Source organism: Equus asinus, chromosome 5, assembly GCF_041296235.1.
Source record: "Equus asinus isolate D_3611 breed Donkey chromosome 5, EquAss-T2T_v2, whole genome shotgun sequence".
Classification (NCBI taxonomy): Eukaryota; Metazoa; Chordata; class Mammalia; order Perissodactyla; family Equidae; genus Equus; species Equus asinus.
Window position 1 is genome coordinate 23,277,693 of NC_091794.1, and position 21,107 is coordinate 23,298,799.

Consider the following 21,107-nt stretch of genomic DNA (forward strand, 5'->3'; position numbering starts at 1 on the left):
AGATGAGCTTTGCTCTGAGCACCAAAGTATTATTTACAGCGGGGCAACATTGTCCCCATGCTTGTGCCCAAACTCCTACCTCTTTCTTAACCTGGTGGTGACATATCAGTGTTATCAGAAAAACAGAAAATAGAATTTACTTAACAGAATTTCAACTTAGAGCGACCTTAACTGGAAAGCAATTATTCCACTAAATGAAGGATATCTGTGTAGTGTTAATACATATCACTTTATATCTGAGAACTTTGAGAGTAGTGCTGCTTTTTAATAGCATGTTGTAACAGCAAAGTTCTAGAAACATGAGGCTTTTTTTCCCTCTAGAATAGGAAAGGTTTTTCTTTTTTTCATTTGAAACATATCACACTGAGATTATTTTATTTTATTTCTTTCCTTTTAAGTGTTAGACACCATCTTGACCAAGAAACTTGAACTCAATAATATGCCACTGTCTGTGTTCCCGTATTATACCTCTTTGGGCACAGCCTTGTATGGAAAGGAGAAGCCTCTGATCAAGCTTCCAGCCCCATTCCGAGAATCCGTGGATCTTCCATTATGGAAGTTCTTCCAGAAAAAGAATCACCTGATTGAGGAGATAAATGATGAAGTGAAACGTTGTCACTGTGAGCTAACATGGTCCTCACTCAGTGGTGATGTTACCATCAGACCCGCGGCCACCTTAGCCAATCAAGGAAGACGAAGAATCAAGACCTGGCAGAAAGACGCTTCCACAGCATTCTCTGGTATCAGGTCTCAATATGAAGTTACTCTGCTTAAGGTGGATCCAATAGTGTGGGACATCATAAAAGAAGATTTAGAAGATGATAGGATTTTGATGGAGTTTGATACAACTATGGGGATTGTAACCTTAGTGGGGAAATCAGAGGATATACAAAACATTGAGCCACAAATCAAGGAATTAATAGAAAGTACCACTCAAAAAATTAAAAGAGAAGAGCAAAGTCTGAAGGAAAAAGTGGCCATTTCTCCAGGAAGGTATTCTCTTCTGTGCCACAGTGGTGTCCAAGAGCGTCTCTTCAAGGAGTGCCCAGAGATGGAGATTTCTTATGATAGAGCCACTCAACACTTATGCTTGAAAGGACTCCGAGTAGATGTGTATAAAGTAAAGTGTGAACTCCAGGAAATGGTGTACACCATGGTTCAGAAAAACATTCAGTTTCCCCCTGAGGTTTTCCAGTTTTTGCAACAGGTAGACTGTGCAGAATTCTCTAAGTCTCTTTTTATAGCACAGAAAATTCTTGCAATTTATGAGCTAGAGGGCACAACTATTCTCTTAACCAGCTGTTCTTCTGATGTTCTGTTAGAAGCTGAAAAGCAAATGGTGAGCGCCTTACATTATAAGTGCATTGACGTTGAGGACAGGGAAGTTCTTAATGACAAGAAATGGAAAGGACTCACTAGTAATTTGCATAAGACACATAATTCATTGTCAAAGACTGTAATAATCAACGAGTTAACTTCAGAAACCACGGCTGAGGTCATCATTGCAGGCTGTGTGAGACAAGTAAATGAAGTCCATAGCTTGCTTTTTAACTTCGTGGAAAAACACACGAAAATAGAGAGATTGATTGAAGTAAAGCCTTCCTTAGTTATTGATTATTTAAGGTCACAAAAGAAGCCAGTCTGGCAAAAGCTAAAGAGGGAAAATGTGCAGGTAATTTTCAATCGTGAGCACAAACCAAAAGGGATTTTACTAACTGGCCCAAAGCCTGAAGTCCTCGAGGGAATGAAGATGGTCAAGGAAGCCCGGGATTCAGTCCGTGTTAAAACCATCCGTATCGATATGCCGGGAGCCAGGCAGTTGTTCCAGGAAAAGGCACAGTATTGTAAAAGTGAGGTCAAATGGTCATTTGGTTGTTTTCTTGAACTACAGAAGAATGAAGAGGAGGAGGGAGGCAGCACTGACGGGCGGAAGTGCTTCTGTCGCACAGACGTGGCCCCCGGGGTCTCGCTGATTGTGCAGCAGGGCGACCTGACACAGTTTCCTGTTGAAGTCGTGGTGAATGCAGCAAACGAGGACCTCAAGCTCAGCGGCGGCCTTGCTGCTGCTCTTTTAAAAGCAGCTGGCCCTGAGCTCCAAGCCGAATGTGACCAGATAGTGAAGCGAGAGGGCAAGATCCCCGTTGGCCATGCCACCATCTCGAAAGCAGGAAAGCTCCCCTACCGCCATGTGATCCACGCCGTGGGGCCCCGGTGGACTAGAGATGAGGCCCAGAGGTGTGTGGGCCAGCTAAAGAGAGTGGTGAAAGGAAGTCTCCTTTTGGCCGAAGACTACAAATGCCAATCCATAGCCATCCCTGCTATTAGTTCTGGAATCTTTGGCTTTCCCTTACTGCAGTGTGTGGAGACCATTGTTTTGGCTATCAAGGAATACTTCCAGGACAACTGGGATGGATACACCTTGAAAGAGGTTTACCTAGCTGATACGGCTGAGAAGACTGTCGAGGCCTTTGCCGAAACCGTGAAAACTATATTTAGAGACACCCTGCATGGTACTGCTTCCCCACCCAGTGTACCAGCAGTGGTCCAGTCCAGCTTGAGACAAGATCATGGACACGGACAAATGCTGTTGTCCCCGAGAGGCCTGAGGATCCTCTTGGTGAAAGGAGATGTGCAGAATGCAACGGTGTGTGTCCCTCTGTACAGAACTCCACCGAGGTGCTGTGACTCCAGTTAGTCTGTTGACAAAGGAAGATTAGAATCAAGGGAGAGAGAGGGCCAGTCTGGTGGCGCCACAGTTAAGTTCGCATGTTCCGCTTTGGCGGCCCTGGGTTCGCCAGTTCAGATCCCGGGTGCGGACATGGCACTGCTTGGCAAGCCATGCTGTGGTTGGCATCCCACATACAAAGTAGAGGATGATGGGCATGGATGTGAGCTCAGGGCCAGTCTTCCTCAGCGAAAAGAGGAGGATTGGCAGCAGTTAGCTCAGGGCTAATCTTCCTCAAAAAAAAAAAAAGAAAAATCAAGGGAGAGAATCCTATGCCCTCCATCCCTGCTTTGAAACAGGTTTCCTTGGAAACTTGGGCTACTTCAGCAAGAGGTTTACTGATACAGATTGGCCAGTTATTTGTGAGAACTGGAAGTGTATTCACATCACTAGGTTTCCAGTAAATGTGAAAATCCACAATGATACTTTCTATCTACAAGGCTCTCTATGCTTTTTCAGTGCCTTTACACCTGTCATATTTTGGGAACTCTAATGTCTCGGAACAGCCGCTCTGCAAGCCCCTGCTGTGCCAGGTGTTTCTTCTTTAATTGGGCAATTGTGGGCAGTCCTGGGGAAGGGACTTGAGGAAAGGTCATTTGCAAATCTCCTTTGGAGAAATGTCTATTCAGATCCTTTACCCTCTTTTAAATTGGGTTATCTTTATATTATTGATTTTAAGAGTTCTTTATATATTCGGGGCACAGACCCCTACCAGGTATGTGATTTGAAAATATCTTCTCCCATTCTGTGGGTCATCCTCCTTTTTGGCTCACGCTGTTACTTTTTAGAAAATATTTTTTTAGTTTAAAATACTGAAAGATTTTTAAAAATTAGATCTCTACTTACAGTAAGTTTAAATAATAACTAAAAGAATAATAGCTAACAGTGATTATTTACCATGTGCCAGGCACTACGCTAAGTGCTTGGCGTGCATATTCTCATTCAGTGCCATGAGGTAAATTCCCGGAGTAGTAGTATTCTCATTTCACAGATGAAGGAACGACACTTAGAGCAGTTAAATAATTTGCTCAAGTTCCACAGCTAATAAATGGTAGATCCAGGATTGGAATTTGTTCAGGCTCTTAACCATTGCACTATTTCAAAATATTAAAAATAATTTTGTTTCTCATTTTGAAAAAACCAAACAAATAAACAAGAAACTCTTTTGACCAAGAGTCAATAATCGCAATGAGTTCCATTTCTCGTCCACCTTGAACACTGACCAGTGAGACATTCCTCCCGCTCCTTTCATTCCCGTCGATGTGTGCCTTCCTGCTACTTGTTATTCCTCAGTGACCCATCCAGGGCAGCTTTGAAAGCCCTTGGTCACATTCCCTCTGCTCTGTTCTCTCGGCATCTTAATCTAGCCTGATTAATCTGCCTATACTAACTCTCCTGCTGAAAAAACCTCCACGGCTCCTCACTGTCGGGAAGTCCGGTTGGCTTGGCACTCAAAGGCCTCTGCAGTTCTCCCCCAGGGTAACATTTCTGGCCTGGCTTGCACCATTTTGCTGCAGAAGCTCTCTTATCAGGTCAAACTAATCTACTCACAGCTCACAACCTACCATTTTATGTTCATGCTGTTCCCCCTCCCGAATGACTTCCCTGGCACTCTCTGCCTGCTGCCACTCTTCCCCTTTCTCAGATGCCACATTGCCCATGGTGTCTTCACTAGGCCCTGAGGGTGCTTCCTCTGCATTCTTTCAGCAATCGCATGACACTTATACATTGCTTTTTGACAGCTCTCTTTTGTCCTGGAGTGTTATTTAAATAAGTTTCTAATAACAGTTTGTCCTGGGGTGGTATTTCAGTCTCTGAACACTAAATCATCTTAGTTGTGCCAAGCCCCGCAGCTCAGATATAGTAATCCTTGATTAATGCTTTTTGTTAGAATTTGAAACAAAGTGTTGGTTTTGTCTTTAAGACCGATGTTGTTGTCAACTCCATTTCCTCGGAACTTGAGCTTAATAGCGGGCCCCTTTCTCAGGCCCTCTTGAATAAAGCTGGGCCAAAGCTCCAGGAGGAATTGAACACAGCTGGACAAGGGATACCTGTCAGCGTGGGCACGATTCTCCAAACCAGTGGTTGCAATCTGCATTGCCGCCGTGTGCTTCACGTGGTGGCTCCGGACTGGGCAAATGACAGCACCTCTTCATACAAGGTTGGCCGGGTTGTAAATTCTCCAGGGAATTCATAGCCCTTTGGACTCTCCTTTCACTATAATGTAGATTGGACCCTGTCTGTTTCTCTTCTGTAATAACGTCACCTTCTTGGCGGGTTTCGTCATTCTGGCCTTTTCTTTCCCCTGTAGCTAGCTTCTCCTGAGGACCAGTTAATAATAAAATTGATTCGAGTGCTCAAACATTATTGAGACTCAGGGAAGAGTTATTGAAGACAACACGTCTTTAATGAAGAAGGTGAAGTGAGGGCATGGAGAACGGAAGAGAATGAAGGGTTAGAAGAGTCCTTGCTTTCCTTCTTTCCTTCATCGCTGAGTTTGAATTTTTTTGGAGGGTCTCTCACATTCTCCTTTTCTTTTCCTCGTCTACTCCTGTAGTTTTCTTTCTATTTCTGACTGCCCTTCACCTGCTTCTTGTAGAAAACAAAAAGGAGTAGACAGAGATCACAGTCAAAGTTGCTAAATTCTTGTTCTTTTTGTTTTAACTCCTATTTCTACGCAAAACCTATAAGGATGTGCTTTGTGCTTTTCAGATCATGCAAGACATAATCAGAGAATGTTTGGAAGTCACTGAGAGCTTGTCCTTGAAATCAATTGCATTTCCAGCAATAGGAACAGGAAATTTGGGATTTCCTAAACCTGTTTTTGCTGAATTAATCATTTCCGAAGTGTTCAAATTTCATAGCAAGAACCAACCGTCAACTTTACAAGAGGTTCACTTTCTGCTGCACCCGAATGATCTTGGAAATATTCAGGTACAGTCTCGCTCATTTCTGATTATTTTGGCAACTGAGCCCTAATGTTTTCAAATGTATTCTTGGTCTAATAGGTTGTTTCTTTCATATATTTCCCATCCAGGAAAGTTAAAAGCGTAGTTGTGTCATGGCAAATTGCAAGCAAATTTATGAATGTAGAAAAAAATTCAGCTTCTTATTAAGGAAAATTTCAATAGACGAAATAGTATAATGAGCTCCTTGTACCCATCACTCATCTTCATAATTATCAACCAATAACCAATATGTTTCATCTCTATTATTTACCTTCCTCCCGTATTTTGAAGCAAATCTCAGATATATACATTTTGCCCATAAACAATTCAGTATTTATTTTAGACATTAGGATTCTTTCTAAAAAGTAATATAAGCACAATACTATTTCACACACAAAAGAAATTGACAATCATTCCTTTGTTTTATCAATTATCAAGTCAATGCTCAAATTTCCAACAGTCTCATAAATGTGTAATTTTGTTTTTACAGCTAGTTTGTTTGAATCAGAATCCAAATAAGGCCCATACATTGCAATAGAGTTGACATATCCCTCAACCCTCTCTTAATCTAGATGATTCCCTTCCATATGAACATAGACATTTTGATACTTAATATAAAAGCACAGTTGTGGTCCTACAAATGGGAGAAAGTCAGGATGAGATAGAACTGAAGGGTGTGGTTAGAATGAAGTCAGCACATCCCCATGGGAGTAGGAGAATTGGGACCAGAAACACGAGAACCATCTTCGGTCATAGAGAGTTTATGAACCAGGTCACATTTGCTGAGCATCAGCTATGAGTGAGCCACTGGACTCACTGGCAATATGGGAGAACAAGAGGCATTTAATAAGAGGGCATTAGTCCTGTCTTCCAAGTCCTTAGAGTCCAGCAGAGTAGGTGACAGTAAATGTTTGGATAGTTCCATGATAGTACAAGAATTAAACAGATTAAGGTCAGCAACTCAAGAGATGTCTACGGATCATTGGACCATCTGAATTTTTAGGTCATACTTAATTTTTTTCTGGATCTCAACACTACCTTTAAGTTTTTTGGAAGCAAACAAATCTAATTTAAATTCTAATCAGATGGCCAAACCACCCAGGCAGTCTATTTGGTTGGTGTGCATAACTCCAGGAATTTCTAGTAAATGAATACTTTTTGAACAACCTCCCTGTGACTTGCATTGTCCAAGGTGATGTGGATTATGGAATGGGTATGTAGCACATACCTTCCCTCCTATAGATCGTAATTACTTTGAGAGCTAAGATTTTTACACATAAAATGAACTAAGAGACGTGAAGTGCTGAGTGTTTTTGAATGAATGGCTGAGTGAAGAGGAGAGTGAGTGTGTGACAGGGACCTAATCCTTTGAATCTCACTAATTCTGTGTCACTCCAGCCCTCATTTTCTTTCCTAAAGACTCAGAGTACTCTGCAAGTATTCTGTAAAAGGATTAGTCTATACAGACACCTTTACTGTCACTGGAAATAGTATTGATGCCCCACACAAGGCTGTGACACTTTTTCTCTTAAGACTTTTAAAGACAGTTACACTTTGGTTATAATTTCACAAAAATCAGCAAGACTTATTGAGATGTTTGTAGGTGGAGACTGTAACAGAGGTTGCATAACAGCAGCCTGTGGTCTGATCATGGCCTCTAGATGGGCTTTATGTCAGGTATTTTTAAAAAATTTGAATCAGTTGCTAACGTTTAAGAATTTCACATAAAACTCCAGATATCCACTGTAACCTAAAAATTCAAAAGTTCTGGCACATGGGACATGAATTTCTGCCTGAACAGTTTGCTGTGGCTGAGTGACAGGTGCTCTCTAGTTCTCCAGAGTTAAACCAGTTCATCTTGACACGTGGCTCACCTGCCCGGCCTCCAGGGGTCTGTGAGCCTGCGGCCCTGGCTCTATGGTCTCTCCCAGGCCTCCTCCCGTTACTGTATCAGCCTTTTAGCCAAGATGTGACTTGTTTTTTTCCAACAAAATTCTCTGTTTGTTTATTTACAAGGAGGGAGAAAGTGATGATGTTGGGGTGTCACTACCAGGCGAAGAAAGGGAATTCACACGTTAATTAACCCTAGAATACATATACCAGCCTCTTCCTCCAAAAAGCGCTTGTGCCCTAGACATTCCTCTCCTGGTCCCAATAAGAAGTTAAAAACTGAATTGTTTGGGTCCTTGTGATAGTTTTTCTAACACTGTATTTTTAACAATTAGCAAGTTATTTGCTCTTCCTGAATTATGGAAGTAATACATATTCATTGTAGAAACTTTGAACAATACAAAATGCATAAGTTCTTTTAGTTGTATTTCATTCCAGGATTCTTTGATGCATGCGTACTTTTAAAAGTGGGATTACATGATGTAATTTAATATCAGTCTTTTTTCATTTAATCGTATAAAATGAGCATTTCCCTTTTCTATTAACTATTCTTTGGAAATATGATTTTTAATGGCTGCTAAATATCCCAACACATGGGGATACTAACATTTATTTTGCCATTTCTCTATTGAATTTTTAAACTGTTTTATTTCTCCTTGATTGTAAATAGCACTGTGATGAATATTCTTGTGTTTATATCTTTGTTCACATCTTTGATAATTTTCATAGGAAATTATTTGTAGAAACAGAATTGCATTTGTAGAAACAGCATATATGTATTATTTTCATAACTTTAAAAATCTATAATGAAAATAAATAATACTTGGAGAACTGTTCTCTCCTAAAATTGTGTGCATGCAGGATCAAAAGCCCCGTTGAATCAAATTCCTTTATCTACTGCGGATTGTAGTGGTCAAAACTGTCTTTGTATTTGCAGGCATTTGCAGATGAACTTGCCAGAATGGCTAATGGAAATTTTGTCAGTGAGCAACTTCCCAAGGCCAAAGATACGCAAGGTTCAGTAAAGCTTTTAAATCGCGAAATTATTTCTAGTTGCTAAATAGCTATTCAGTCATAAGTGAAAGATGGTAGTGATGATTTTTATGGAAAAATCAATTCGTGATAAAGAAGATATTAAATTATATTCCATGCCCCTGAGCATGCAAGACACTGGCCATGTTTACGTGATCTGGAGTGAAAGAGTAGGCAGGCTGAGTCATGTAGTGTGTACAATTCGTTTTTAAGTTGTGATGAGGCTGCTATTTTCTAAGGATGTGTGTTTTCAGACATAGACACATTTAAAGAGATAATACGAACCAAATGCTTCTCCTCTGTCAAATTTGCTGTTGCTGTGTTTGAGTTTATGCTGTTTGCTTGCTGAGGCTTCTTGAGTCCCAATATGTATGTCTTCCATCAGATTTGGGGATTTTTCAGTCATTGTCTAAATATTTTTTCTGCACTCGTCTCTCTCTCTCTTCTTCTAGTGCTCCTATAACGTGAATATTAAGCTTCTTGATAGTGTCCCACAGGTCCCTGAGGATCTATTCTTCTTTTTATTTTTTCTTTTCATCTTTTTTCTCTCTGTTCTTCAGATTGGGTAATTTTTAATGATCTACATCCAAGTTCCCTGACTCTTCTCTGTCTACTACACTATTGAGCCTATCCAGTGAATTTTTTATTTCAGACATTGTATTATTTATTTATTTATTTATTTATTCTTTTGGTGAGGAAGATTGGCCCTAAGCTAATATCCACTGCCTATCTTCCTCTTTTTGCTTAAGGAAGATTGGCCCTGAGTTAACATCTGTGCCAGTCTTCCTCTATTTTGTATGTGAGACACTGCCACTGCATGGCTTGAAGAGTGGTGTATAGGTACATGCCCGGGATCCAAACCTGCAAAGCCTGGGCCACCAAAGTGGAGTGTGCGAACTTAACCACTACACCACCGAGCTGGCCCCCAGATATTGTATTTTTAAATTCTAAAATATCCATTTGATTCTTATTTTATAGTTTATTTTTTAATATTTATATATATATTTTTTTATATTTCTCTGCAGAGAATATAAACTGTTTTTCCAGTTTTTCCGAACTGTTTTTCCATTTATTCCAAATCATTTCCATGCATTCAAATGTGTTTACTTTGACCTCCGGGAGCATAGGTATAGTAAATGCTTTAAAGTATTTGGTGATTCCAACATCTGGATTATTTAGAGATTAGCATTTAGATTGAGTGTCTTTATCCTTGAGAATTGGTCACATCTTTCTGGTTGTTTGTAGGACAAGCCATTATGGATTCTAGGCTGGGCATTTTGATTATTATATTGTGAGACTTGGGTCCTGTCAAAATCCTCTGGAAGATGGTGATCATTTGTTTCTTTGAGCAGGCAGTCAGTCGGGTGACCTTATTCTGAAGTTCTGTCTCACCTTCTGTGTGGGCAGTGGTTCCAGGGTCAGTTCAGTTCTGAAAGCCTTTGCTGCGCTGCTTCGTCTGCCTCCACGTGGGCAGCTCTGGGATGAGCTCGGCATTTATTCCAGCTCATACACAGAACGGGCTCACGTCTTCCAGCTCTCGCCTCTCTAGGGTTGCCCTGACACTCTGGCTGCAGGAGCCCGTTTTCCAGGTCCTCTGGCCAGAAAGACAGGGTTCTCTCGGAGTTTAAGCTGCCTCATAATTTTGCATGATCAGGGTTGGCCTTGGGCAAAGTAGAGAGAGAAAAAATAAATAACAGGGATTCCCCTCCCCCCCCACACACATATATACATTTTTCAGACTACCACAGTCCTTTTTCCTGATTCTTCTGGATAGAAATACAGAATCTGTCTCAGAGTTTTAGCTCCCAGTGGTGCCACTGTGGAGTTCTGCAACTGGAGTCGCCTTGGGGCAGGGCGTGGATCAAAAAAGAAAAAGTGTGGAAGATGATGAAGATTCGTCTCATACTCTTTAGCCCACAGGGACCCCTTTTCCCAGTCCTCTGGCCACAAGGACAGGGATGCGCTGAGAGTTTTGCTGCCTCTGCTCATTGAGCAGTTTTGCAACTAGAGCCACCCTTGGGTCAAAGCTGGGAGAGAAACGAGGGTAAATTTCAAAACAGAACCAAAGGGGAAACTCCCCCTGTACAGGTTGTTTCTTTTTAAATTATTTTATTGAGGTCATATTGCTTCATAACATTGTGTAATTTCAGGTGTACATTATTATATTTCGGTTTCTGTATAGACCGCATCATGTTCACCACCAATAGTCTAGTTTTTATCCATCCCCATCCATACGTGCCCAGCTACCCCTTTGGCCCTATCCCTACCCCCTTTCCCTCTGGTAGCTACCAATCTGTTCGCCTTATCCATGTGTTTATCTTCCACATATGAGTGAAATCATATGGTATTTGTCTTTCTCTATCTGTCTTATTTTGCTGAGCATAATACCCTCGAGGTCCATCTATGTTGTTACAAATGGCATGATTTTGTCTTTTTTTGTGGTTGAGTAGTATTCCACTGTATTTATCCATTCATTCCTTGATGGGCACTTGGGTTGCTTCCACGTCTTGGCCATTGTGCATAATGCTGCAGTGAACATCGGAGTGCATAAATCTTTTTGAATTATTGATTTCATGTTCTTTGGATAATACCCAGTAGTAGAATAGCTGGGTCATGTGGTATTTCTATTTTTAATTTTTTGAGAAATCTCCATACTGTTTTCTGTAGTGGCTGTATCCGTTTGCATTCTCACCAGCAGCGTTTGAGGTTGCTTCTTCACGTTGTGACTCCCTTCCCCAACCTGCCTGCCTTTGTTTAGCTTTCAGTTCTCAGTTCGTGGCTTCTTGTATTTGTCCTGTGTTTTCAGAGATAGGCTCTAGTGGGCTAACTTCACCTTGGCCAGCACCAGAAGTCCACGTTTGATATGTATTATATTTTATCATTCTTTTTCAGAAGAAGACCATCACTGGGGCTCAGGGTCAGGGTCAGGTTAAAAGCTACAGATCACAGAGAGAGCGGGGGAAGAAGTATGAGAGGGGCACATGTGAGGAGCATGAGACCTAAGTCATTCTTGCTGTTGCCAACTTGTTATTGACTCCAATTTTATTCTTTTCAGGTTTCTATGGGACTCTTTCTAGCCCTGCTTTAGGAGTGCATGAAATGAAGGTTGGTCCCATCATCTTCCAGGTGGCCTCTGGAGATATCACCAAAGAAGAGGCAGACGTGATTGTAAATTCAACATCAAACACATTTAATCTCAAAGCAGGTACTTTACTTGAAGGATGTTTTTTTTCTTTGAGGAAGATTAGCCCTGAGCTAACATCCGTGCCCATCTTCCTCTCCTTTATACATGGGACGCCTACCGCAGCATGGCTTTTACCAAGTGGTGCCATATCTGCATCCGGGATCTGAACCAGCGAACCCCGGGCCGCTGAAGTGGAACATGCGCACTTAACTGCTGCGCCACCGGGCCGGCCCACTTGTAGGATTTTGACCAGTGTAATAGTCACAGTAGATCCCATAAGGGATGGTTCCTACAGCTAAACTGGTTTCTACAACTTTGGTTTATTAATATTAATTAATAATTTTGAAATTATTTTGACATGGTTTCTCATAATTAGTAACAGTTATTTCATGTGAACTTTTCTTCTTTGTTATCAGAAATTCCTAGGTTATAGGATTCCTTTGATGATAGGGAAAGCGTTTGGATAATGAGGCAATCATTCTGATCCAAATGTACTATATTGATTTTTTAATTCATATTTGTAACCATCTTGATTTTCTCATGTAGGGGTCTCCAAAGCAATTTTAGAACATGCTGGACCAAGTGTGGAAATGGAATGTTCTCTCCAAGGTAAAGCACAATGCTATTTTTGGTCCTAAATTATAAGTGGAAGACTGAATATGGGAGGCTGTGGACAGGCTGGGGAAAGTGTTGCGATTGGGGAGACAGCATATTAATCTTAAAATCACACGTTTTACTGAAGAATTCCAATTGTAGAGAATTAGAAGCGAAAAGTAATCTCACAGTTCAAAAAAGAAGATAAGCCAGAAAGATTCATCCAAAATAGTATTTTTAAAGATTTTTTTATTTTTTCCTTTTTCTCCCCAAAGCCCCCCAGTACATAGTTGTATATTCTTCGTTGTGGGTCCTTCTAGTTGTGGCATGTGGGACGCTGCCTCAGCGTGGTTTGATGAGCAGTGCCATGTCCGCGCCCAGGATCCGAACCAACGAAACACTGGGCCGCCTGCAGCGGAGCGCGCGAACTTAACCACTAGGCCACGGGGCCAGCCCCTCATCCAAAATAGTATTTCAGGAGTCTCTTATTCACATAAAATGCTTTGCCAAATGAGACATTTTGCTTTCTAAACAATCAAAGAGTGGGCTCAGCATCTGCTTTTGCATCTTTTTGTCTTGTGTTTCCCAGCTCAACAGGGCAAAAGTGATTATATAATTACTGAAGGTGGATCATTGAGGTGCAAGAATATTATTCATGTCGTTGGTGGAAATGATGTCAAGACATCGGTTTCCTGTGTTTTACAAGAGTGTGAAAATCGGAATTACTCGTCCATTTGCCTCCCAGCCATTGGAACAGGTTTGTAGCCTCTGGAAGTCTAAATCCCAAGGCATCCACTTTCTCTGAGGTTTGGTGCTGACTGTTAATATAGTTAGTGCTGCATCTGAGTCAGAGCAGCCTCCTCACCCGAGGCAGCCCCTGCGGGAATGGGCAAGGCTCGTGGGTGGTTTAAGTAAAAGAGGAAGAAATGAGGAAAACTGAAGAGTGTGTGAGAATATTAGAGAGACGTTTGCTCTCTAATATGGAAGAGAAGGGAGAGGGAGGGGAAGAGAAAGAAAGCCTATCTCTCCTTCTCTTTCATCAGTTGCTGCCTCTTTTTCCCATCCCCTACGTTTCCCGTTCTTTAGTCTTGAACCTCCTCCTCTATCCCATCTCCATGGAGAACATCTGTGCCTCGACTTCCACCTCCCTGTACCCGACTCCCAGATGAGCATTTCCTGCCCTCTCTTCTCACTTCTCAACAGTGGCTGTGTAGGTTTGGCCTTAGGACATCTCTGCGTAGAAGCTGCTCAGTCACCAGAACCGAATGGGTTCTAATGGGTCAGAAACTCAACTCTCCACCTTCCTCTTTTCAAGCCTACTTGCCTCTTTTGAGTTACTTGCTTTCTTCAAACTATATAATGATTTTGTGATTCTTCATATAGAAAGTTGGTGCTTTGGGTTTATCATTAGTAAGGTGATGCTCCGCGAGCTCTTTTCCCAGGAATCTGAGTCATGTGCCTTGATTAGGAATTCCTGCTTGGTCTCCCTTAAGAGAGCTGGTCAAGGGAGGCAACACTCTCGGGCTTGAAGTTGAATGGAGCAGACTGGTCCCAGAGGGAGAATACTCAGTACTGGATTGACCATTCCGTTGCTCAGGAATATGAATCCGAGTGTCTCACAGTGGCATTCTAGGCCCTCCAAAAGTTTAGCCTCAATAAACTTAACCACCCTTGTCACTTTCTGGGCCTTCTTCTAATCCTCTATCCCATATTTTGATTTCTGTAATTCTCTACCATTCCTCTTACTGTTCTCACATGGAATGCTGTCTATTACTTTTCTATTTCTAAATAATTTATAGTCTCTTTATGTTTTAATCCCCCTTGTAATATCATCCAATCCTAGCAGATTAGCCAACCTGTTACTTGACTGTCTGTCTGTCTATCTATCATCTTTTATGGACACCCACTTAATGACTCCCCAGTCTCTGTCTCTATCTGCTTTTTCCTCTAAGCTCTGGTCTTGTGTTTCTACCTTAACTTGATTTGGGCCAAGAAAACAGGCAGCCCAGGGGTGGCACAGACCTTCCCAAGGGAGCCCCTGAGTGGAGTCAAAGAAGAAACAAGGAGAGGAGGCAGTTTTAGTTTTCTATAAATATATACCCATGTTTAAGTATTTCTGGGTTATTGCAAACCTGCTGTTTCTTCCATTGACCGGTTCCATTGCTGGTCTGCTCAAATAAGTCAAGGTTAGCAGATTCTCCTTGTTTGTCTTCTTTACCTGTCTTAGCACCACCTGAGCTGCTCCTTATACTAATGGATGGGGGAGTTTTCTCCCTTAGTGGTGTTTATGAGTTGAATTGGGACTGTGATCAGGAGGCTTTGGGCAGTAAAGGAAGCCCTCTCCCCATTCCTTACAGACGTCTGCGTAAGGGGAGAGAAGGTGGTCAGCGAAACCTGCGAGCACCTCAAGCTCAATGCAAACTCCAAACTCCAATTCCTTGTCTTCTCCCCCAAACCAGCCCTTCGTCCTACATCATTGATCATGTTAAATGTATCATTTTCTATCCAGAATCCTTGCCTCTACCTTTTTTATCGCTCCCATGTTCATTAGCTTATTAATTTGTTTGATTAAATATTTACTGAGTGCCTGCCACGTGCCAGGCTCGGTGCCTAGGCACTAAGGATAGAAGGATGACTAAGGAAAGGGTCCAGTCCACAAGGAGCACCCAGCCTACTGTGAGAGACAGACATGTAAGCAGCTTCAATACAGGGTGACCCATGATATACACATGAAGGGGTGAGGGCGGCAGAAGATGGGGGACAAAGGGTCAAGGTTAAACCCAGGTGGTCACTAGGTCCTGCTGACTTTCCTTCCTAAATATTTCCCCAGTCCCTATAGCCAACTTTTCATTCTGGCCTCCTCTCTTTCTTCAGCTCTTGTCTTTTGCTTAAACTTTTATTACAGTCTCCTATCTAGACCTGGGCTCCCCACTCCAGTGCCTTCTCCACTCCCCTCCTCCCCCGCCAGATTTATCTTTCTCAAAAACAGATCTATTCCCCTGAACACCCCAAGGTGAACATCTCACACCCCTGTTACACAGTTCTATCTGGTTTAGCTTTTCCCTCAGTTTTCCACACTCTACCTACTGAACACTTGGTCATCCCCACATATCACATCCTCTGTGTCCTGAGTGCCTAGATGAGCATCTAGCCTATGATGGGACACAGTAAATGTTTATTGAGAGTGAATGAATGTATCTGAACACTCCTGTTTAAATCCTTCCAAATGTGAAAAGATAACCAGAGCTTTGCAAAGAATTTCTCTCTTTCCCTGATCATCTAATCAAACAAACCCTCTTGGTTAGTTTTATATGGGGTTTGTCTACATTCCCACAATTGTCTACAGCGTCAAGTTAAAGAGGTCTACTATCATTTCTGCAGTAATGGTAGGCCCTTCATCTATCACACTGGGTTGGCCAGGGGACTTTTACTTTGCCCCCCCACCCCAAGTGACTTTGCCAGCTGCCATTCACATGGGAATGTTTGCATGAATTTTCATGATCTGACCTAGGCAGTAGGCTTAAGAAACAAGATATGGAGCATGCTGAAGATAGGAAAAGACCTACTTAGGTGGCAACCTTGAACATCTGCAAGTCAGCTAACATCTCACTGAGTGTGAGGGGAAAGGCTTCCTGGAGGCTCATGGACAACTTCTGTGCAAAGAACGAGAGATTATAACAAATGGCTGATAGCTCCAGGTGTCTTGCAAAATTAGCTTAGTTTAAATCATGTCCCCAAAGACATCTGGGAGAACAAGGACATATGCATAAAGTCAAGTGATGTCTGAGGAAAAAAAATGTTGTTCTCTTTAAAGAGCATGATGTTTCAACATATATTAGTGGGTTTTTTTCTTTTTATGGGTCTTTTGAGGATGCTAATGAGCCAAGAAATGTTAACTGTGCTCTGTAACAGAGGATCACAGTAAGCTTGGATCAGATGATAGAGCAGATATGAACGTCAGACACTAAAAGTTAGGTTTCTGGGTCCTTTGTTCATTGCTGGGCTGTTGGCTTCCTGACATCCTGGAACAAAAATGCCCCATTGAACCTAGGACTTCAAAAGTGTTTGCTGATGCATTGTTATTAAGAGTTGAGGAGTGGGCATTTATTCTGTGAGAATTGGAAATCCTAATTTATTCCTCAGATTTTTCCAGTTGTTTTTTTTTTTCCCTGTCATTTTTATTATTTGCCTTTCCAGGAAGTGCCAAACAAGACCCTGATAAAGTTGCCGGAGCCATAATTGATGCCATTGAAGACTTTATCCAGAAAGGAGCAGTCCAGTCTGTGAAAAAAGTTAAAGTTGTTATCTTTCTGCCTAAACTACTGGATGTGTTTTATGACAATATGAAAAAAAGAGTAGGATCTCAGGCTTCTGTCAAACAATCTATGATATCTAAACTTGCATGTGAGTTATTCATTTTTATGAAATGTATGTTCCTAATATTGATGTTACATGAGAAATGGCTAATCTTTAATGAACTATCAGAAAGAGACATTAAGAAAACAATCCCATTTACTATTACATCAAAAAGAATAAAATACCTAGGAATAAATATAACCAAGGAGGTGAAAGACCTGTACAATGAAAAACTACGAGACATTGATGAAAGAAACCGAAGAAGACACAAATAAATGGAAACATATTCTATGGGTTGGAAGAATTAATATTGTTAAAATTCCCATACTACCTAAAGCAGTCTACAGACTCAATGCAATCCCTATCAAAATTCCAATGGCATTTTTCACAGAAATAGAAGAAACAATCCTAAAATTTGTATGGAACCTCCAAAGACCCCAAATAGCCAAAGCAATCTTGAGAAAGAAGAACAAAGCTGGAGGCCTCACACTTCCTGATTCCAAAGTATGTTACAAAGCTATAGTAATCAAAACAGTATCATATGGAAATAAAAACAGACACATAGATCAATGGAACAGAATAGAGAGCCCAGAATTAAACCCACACATACAAGGTTAATTAATTTACAACAAAGGAGTCAAGAATATACAATGGGGAAAGGATAGTCTCTTCAGTAGTGTTGGGTGCTCACTTTGGCAGCACATCTACTAAATAAATAGTGTTGGGAAAATTGGACAGCCACATGCAAAAGAATGAAACTGGACTACTACCTTACACCATATACAAAAATCCACTCTAAATGGATCAAAGACTTGGCTGTAAGACCCTGAAACCCTAAAACTCCTGGAAGAAAACATAGGGGGTAAGCTCCTCAACATAGGTCCTGGCAATGATTTTTTTGAATCTGACACCAAAAGCAAAGGCAACAAAAGCAAAAATAAACAACGGAGACCCCATCAAACTAAAATGCTTCTATACAGCAAAGGAAACCCTCAACAAAATGAAAAGGCAACCTATGGAATGGGAGAAAATATTTGCAAATCGTATATCTGATAAGGGCTTAATATCCAAAATATATAAAGAACTCATTACAACTCAATAGCAAAGAGAACCCCAATGTGATTAAAAAGTGGGCAGAGGATCTGAATAGGCATTTCTCCAAGGAAGACATAAAAATGGCCAAAAGGTATATGAAAACATGCTCTACCTCACTAGTCATCAGGGAACTGCAAATCAGAACCATATTGGGATATCACTTTACCTGACAGAATGGTTATTATCAAAAAGTCAAGAGATAGCAAGTGTTGGTGAGGATGTGGAAAAAAGGGAACCCTGTGCATTGTTGGTAGGAATGTAAGTTGGTGTAGCCACTATGAAAAACAATATGGAGGTTCATCAAAAAATTAAAAATAGGGGCTGGCCCCATGGCATAGTGGTTGAGTTTGGTGTGCTCTGCTTCGGCAGCCCAGGTTGGTGGGTTCAGATCCCAGGCACAGACCTACACCACTTGTCAGCTATGCTGTGGTGGTGACCCACATACAAGATAGAGGGAGACTGGCACAAATGTTAGCTCAGGGCTAATCTTCCTCAAGCAAAAAAAAAAAGAGGAAGATTGGCAACAGATGTTAGCTCAGGGTGAATCTTCCTCAGTCAAAAACCAAAAAGTTAAAAATAGAACTACCATATGATCCAGCAATTCCACTTGTGGTTATTTATCTGAAGGAAACAAAATCACTATCTCAAAAAGGTATCTGCACTCCATGTTCACTGCAGCATTATTTACAATGGCCAAGAGACAGAAACAACCTCAGTGTCCATTGACGAATGGATAAAGAAAATGTGGTGTGTGTGTGTGTATATATATATATATATATATAAGACACACACACATACACCCCCCACAATGGAATATTATTCAGCCATAAAAAGGAATGAAATATTGACATTTGCAACAATATAGATGGACCCTGAGGGCATTATGCTAAGTGAAATAAGTCAGACAGAGAAAGATGAATACTGTATGATATCACTTATATGTGGAATCTGAAAAAAAAGAACAAAAACAGGACTCATAGCTACAGAGAGCAGATTAGTGGTTGCCAGAGGCAGGGGTGGTGGGAGGTGGTCAAAATGGGTAAAGGTGGTCAAAAGGTACAAACTTCCAGTTATAAGGTAAATAGGTCTGCGGGATATAACGTAGACTATGGCGATAACAACAAAAAAGAAACAGCTAATCTTCCTTTTTTTTCCTTTTTAGCATATTTTGGCTTATCAAGGCAATCTCCCAAAAAACAGAAACCTTTGGTTTTGGAAAAGAAAACAGAATCAGCCATCTTTCAGGTGTGTGGTGAAAATGTAAAATGTGTGGCAGATGCCCTCTCCTGGATACAGAATCTGATTGAAAAGGACCAGTGCAGTTACACCAGTGAAGATGAATGTATCAAAGACTTTTACGAAAAGGAATATGGGAAATTGAAGGAGCTGCAGGAGAAGTTAGATATTTCCATTTCCATGGACAATAAAAGACCTTTGATTGAGGTTTTTGGAATTACCAGAGATGTGATGAAGGCTAGAGATGTAATTGAGGAAATGATGAAGAGAGTTAGGTCAGACAAAGAACAGGAATCCCGGGCAGATGCTGTCAGTGAATTTATAGAATGGCAATATAGTGATAATACCACTTCCCATAGTTTTGACAAAATAACCAATCTGAAATTGGAGGACGCAAGAAAAGCAAAGAGAAAGACAGTTAGTGTCAAAATTAATTCTCAGCACTACACAGTCGACTTGAACACAAACACTGCTACAGATGCAAATGGATACCAACTATCTGTTCAGCGCCTTACAAAACCAGAAGGTGAGTCAAACTTTTATACTTGAATCCATTATTTTACACCTACTTTGTATTTTGTACGTACATCAAAATTGTATTCAAGTAGATAAAATTCAAGTAAGTGTTATGGAATAAAATAGAAAATGTGGTCTCTGAGCTTAAGGGGCTTACATCATGGCCAGGAAAATATAGTATGGGTGCACCCAACAGCCTGAGGAGGACCATCTTAATGGTGGCAATAGCCAAACCTTACATTTGTTCCCATCTCTACAGTTTACAAGCTTCCCAGAGCCAATTCTGCTGGGGAGCTATTGGCTTCTTCAGTCAGGAGAGGGAAAGCCATGGGCTTTAAAGGAAAGTGGCCCAAGGTTTTCTAGAACCAAAGGGAGAAGACAACCTGGTCAGAAAGTGGGCATTCTCTGTGTCTGTGACTGATAACCCAGAGAGGATCAGGAACCTATAGGATCTTCTCCCAGAAGTCACTTCCTCCTTTACCCTGAACATAAGGTTCCTTGACACATGCATCAGGAAGCAGCCTTCAGATTCTCTGGCTGGATCTACTCCCCAAGATGGGAAATCTTGTCTTGTGAAGACAGCCACTCCCGCCTTCGAACCACATAAGTCCCCCACTGAGAACTAGTAAATTGGCTTCTAGTACATTATCTTCATCTCTTGTGAAATCGGTGCGAATGAAGTCAGACTCTGAGCAACCCTGGGGAAATGACAAATCTAGTATCCTAATGTTTAGCAGAAGGGGAGAAAGAGCTGCTCCCAGAATGTGCCACATAGCAAAACCTGCCGCCCACCCAACTCTTACGGACACTGAAGAATAATGAAAGAATAGATGTAGAGGGCTATGTGGTGGTGGAGAATTCTGGCAAAATCCCATGCACTTGCAAACAAGACAATAGTGACTATTTATTTAAAACATTGTAGGAAAGTAATTTATTGTTAAATTACTAAATTATAACAGACTAGAGACTGAACAGAATATGCAGCTGAGTTATACGACACCAACAGTTCTCAAATCTGAGCATGATCAAAACTGGTTAAGGTGCAGCTGCATGGGTTCCATCCCTCAGAGATTCTGGTTTGACAGATCTGTTGTTGTTGTTGCTCTTGTTTTTAATAAGCTTTATGGTTGGTTCTGATGTAGCTTGTCCGTGGTCCATGCTTTGAAAAGCTTTCTTCTAGAAAGTTAAGGAACTTCTTGAATACATTGAATTAGGAGATTGTAAAACAAGAACACAAATGATAGTCAGTTTTTCAAAGCATACCAGAAATGTGGACTATGTAGATGAGCCTTCCCAGGTGTGAGGGAGTCCTCAAATGTCTACTTTGCAGCTGAGCTCCCTCCACACTGGAGTGATATGAAGCAGCAGAATGTCTGTGTGGTTGAGCTGCAGCCTGGTCATCCAGAATACACCACTGTGGCAAGCAAGTTTAATCAGACCTGCTCAAACTTCACCATAGAGAAGGTAAGCCTTCTGCTGACATGGAGTTTCTTAATGGTGAAAATAAGGGGTATCATGGTCCTGGAAAAAT

The 21,107-nt window shown here is 41.2% G+C and overlaps 2 protein-coding genes across 4 annotated transcripts in view; one reads left to right on the forward strand and one right to left on the reverse strand.

Moving 5' to 3' along the window:
* The window catches only part of PARP14 (poly(ADP-ribose) polymerase family member 14), a 41,770-nt gene that overhangs the window by 14,792 nt on the left and 5,871 nt on the right, over window positions 1-21,107 (forward strand). Inside the window, exons 6-15 of one of the 3 annotated variants that reach the window (XM_014829541.3) lie at window positions 399-2,644; window positions 4,650-4,886; window positions 5,438-5,659; window positions 8,501-8,579; window positions 11,651-11,800; window positions 12,326-12,388; window positions 12,963-13,130; window positions 16,571-16,777; window positions 18,987-19,586; window positions 20,907-21,040. In XM_014829541.3, the coding sequence (XP_014685027.2) occupies window positions 399-2,644; window positions 4,650-4,886; window positions 5,438-5,659; window positions 8,501-8,579; window positions 11,651-11,800; window positions 12,326-12,388; window positions 12,963-13,130; window positions 16,571-16,777; window positions 18,987-19,586; window positions 20,907-21,040 (4,106 nt within the window). Of the gene's footprint in view, window positions 1-398; window positions 2,645-4,649; window positions 4,887-5,437; window positions 5,660-8,500; window positions 8,580-11,650; window positions 11,801-12,325; window positions 12,389-12,962; window positions 13,131-16,570; window positions 17,916-18,986; window positions 19,587-20,906; window positions 21,041-21,107 lie in introns of those variants that run through there. The other 2 variants (XR_011503181.1, XR_011503182.1) reach the window with 2 other exon arrangements.
* HSPBAP1 (HSPB1 associated protein 1) overlaps window positions 8,603-21,107 on the reverse strand; it is a 72,314-nt gene continuing 59,809 nt past the window's right edge. The window contains exon 9 of the mRNA XM_070508983.1: window positions 8,603-10,256. Within this exon, the coding sequence (XP_070365084.1) occupies window positions 10,230-10,256 (27 nt within the window). The 3' untranslated portion in view covers window positions 8,603-10,229. The remainder of the gene's footprint in view (window positions 10,257-21,107) is intronic.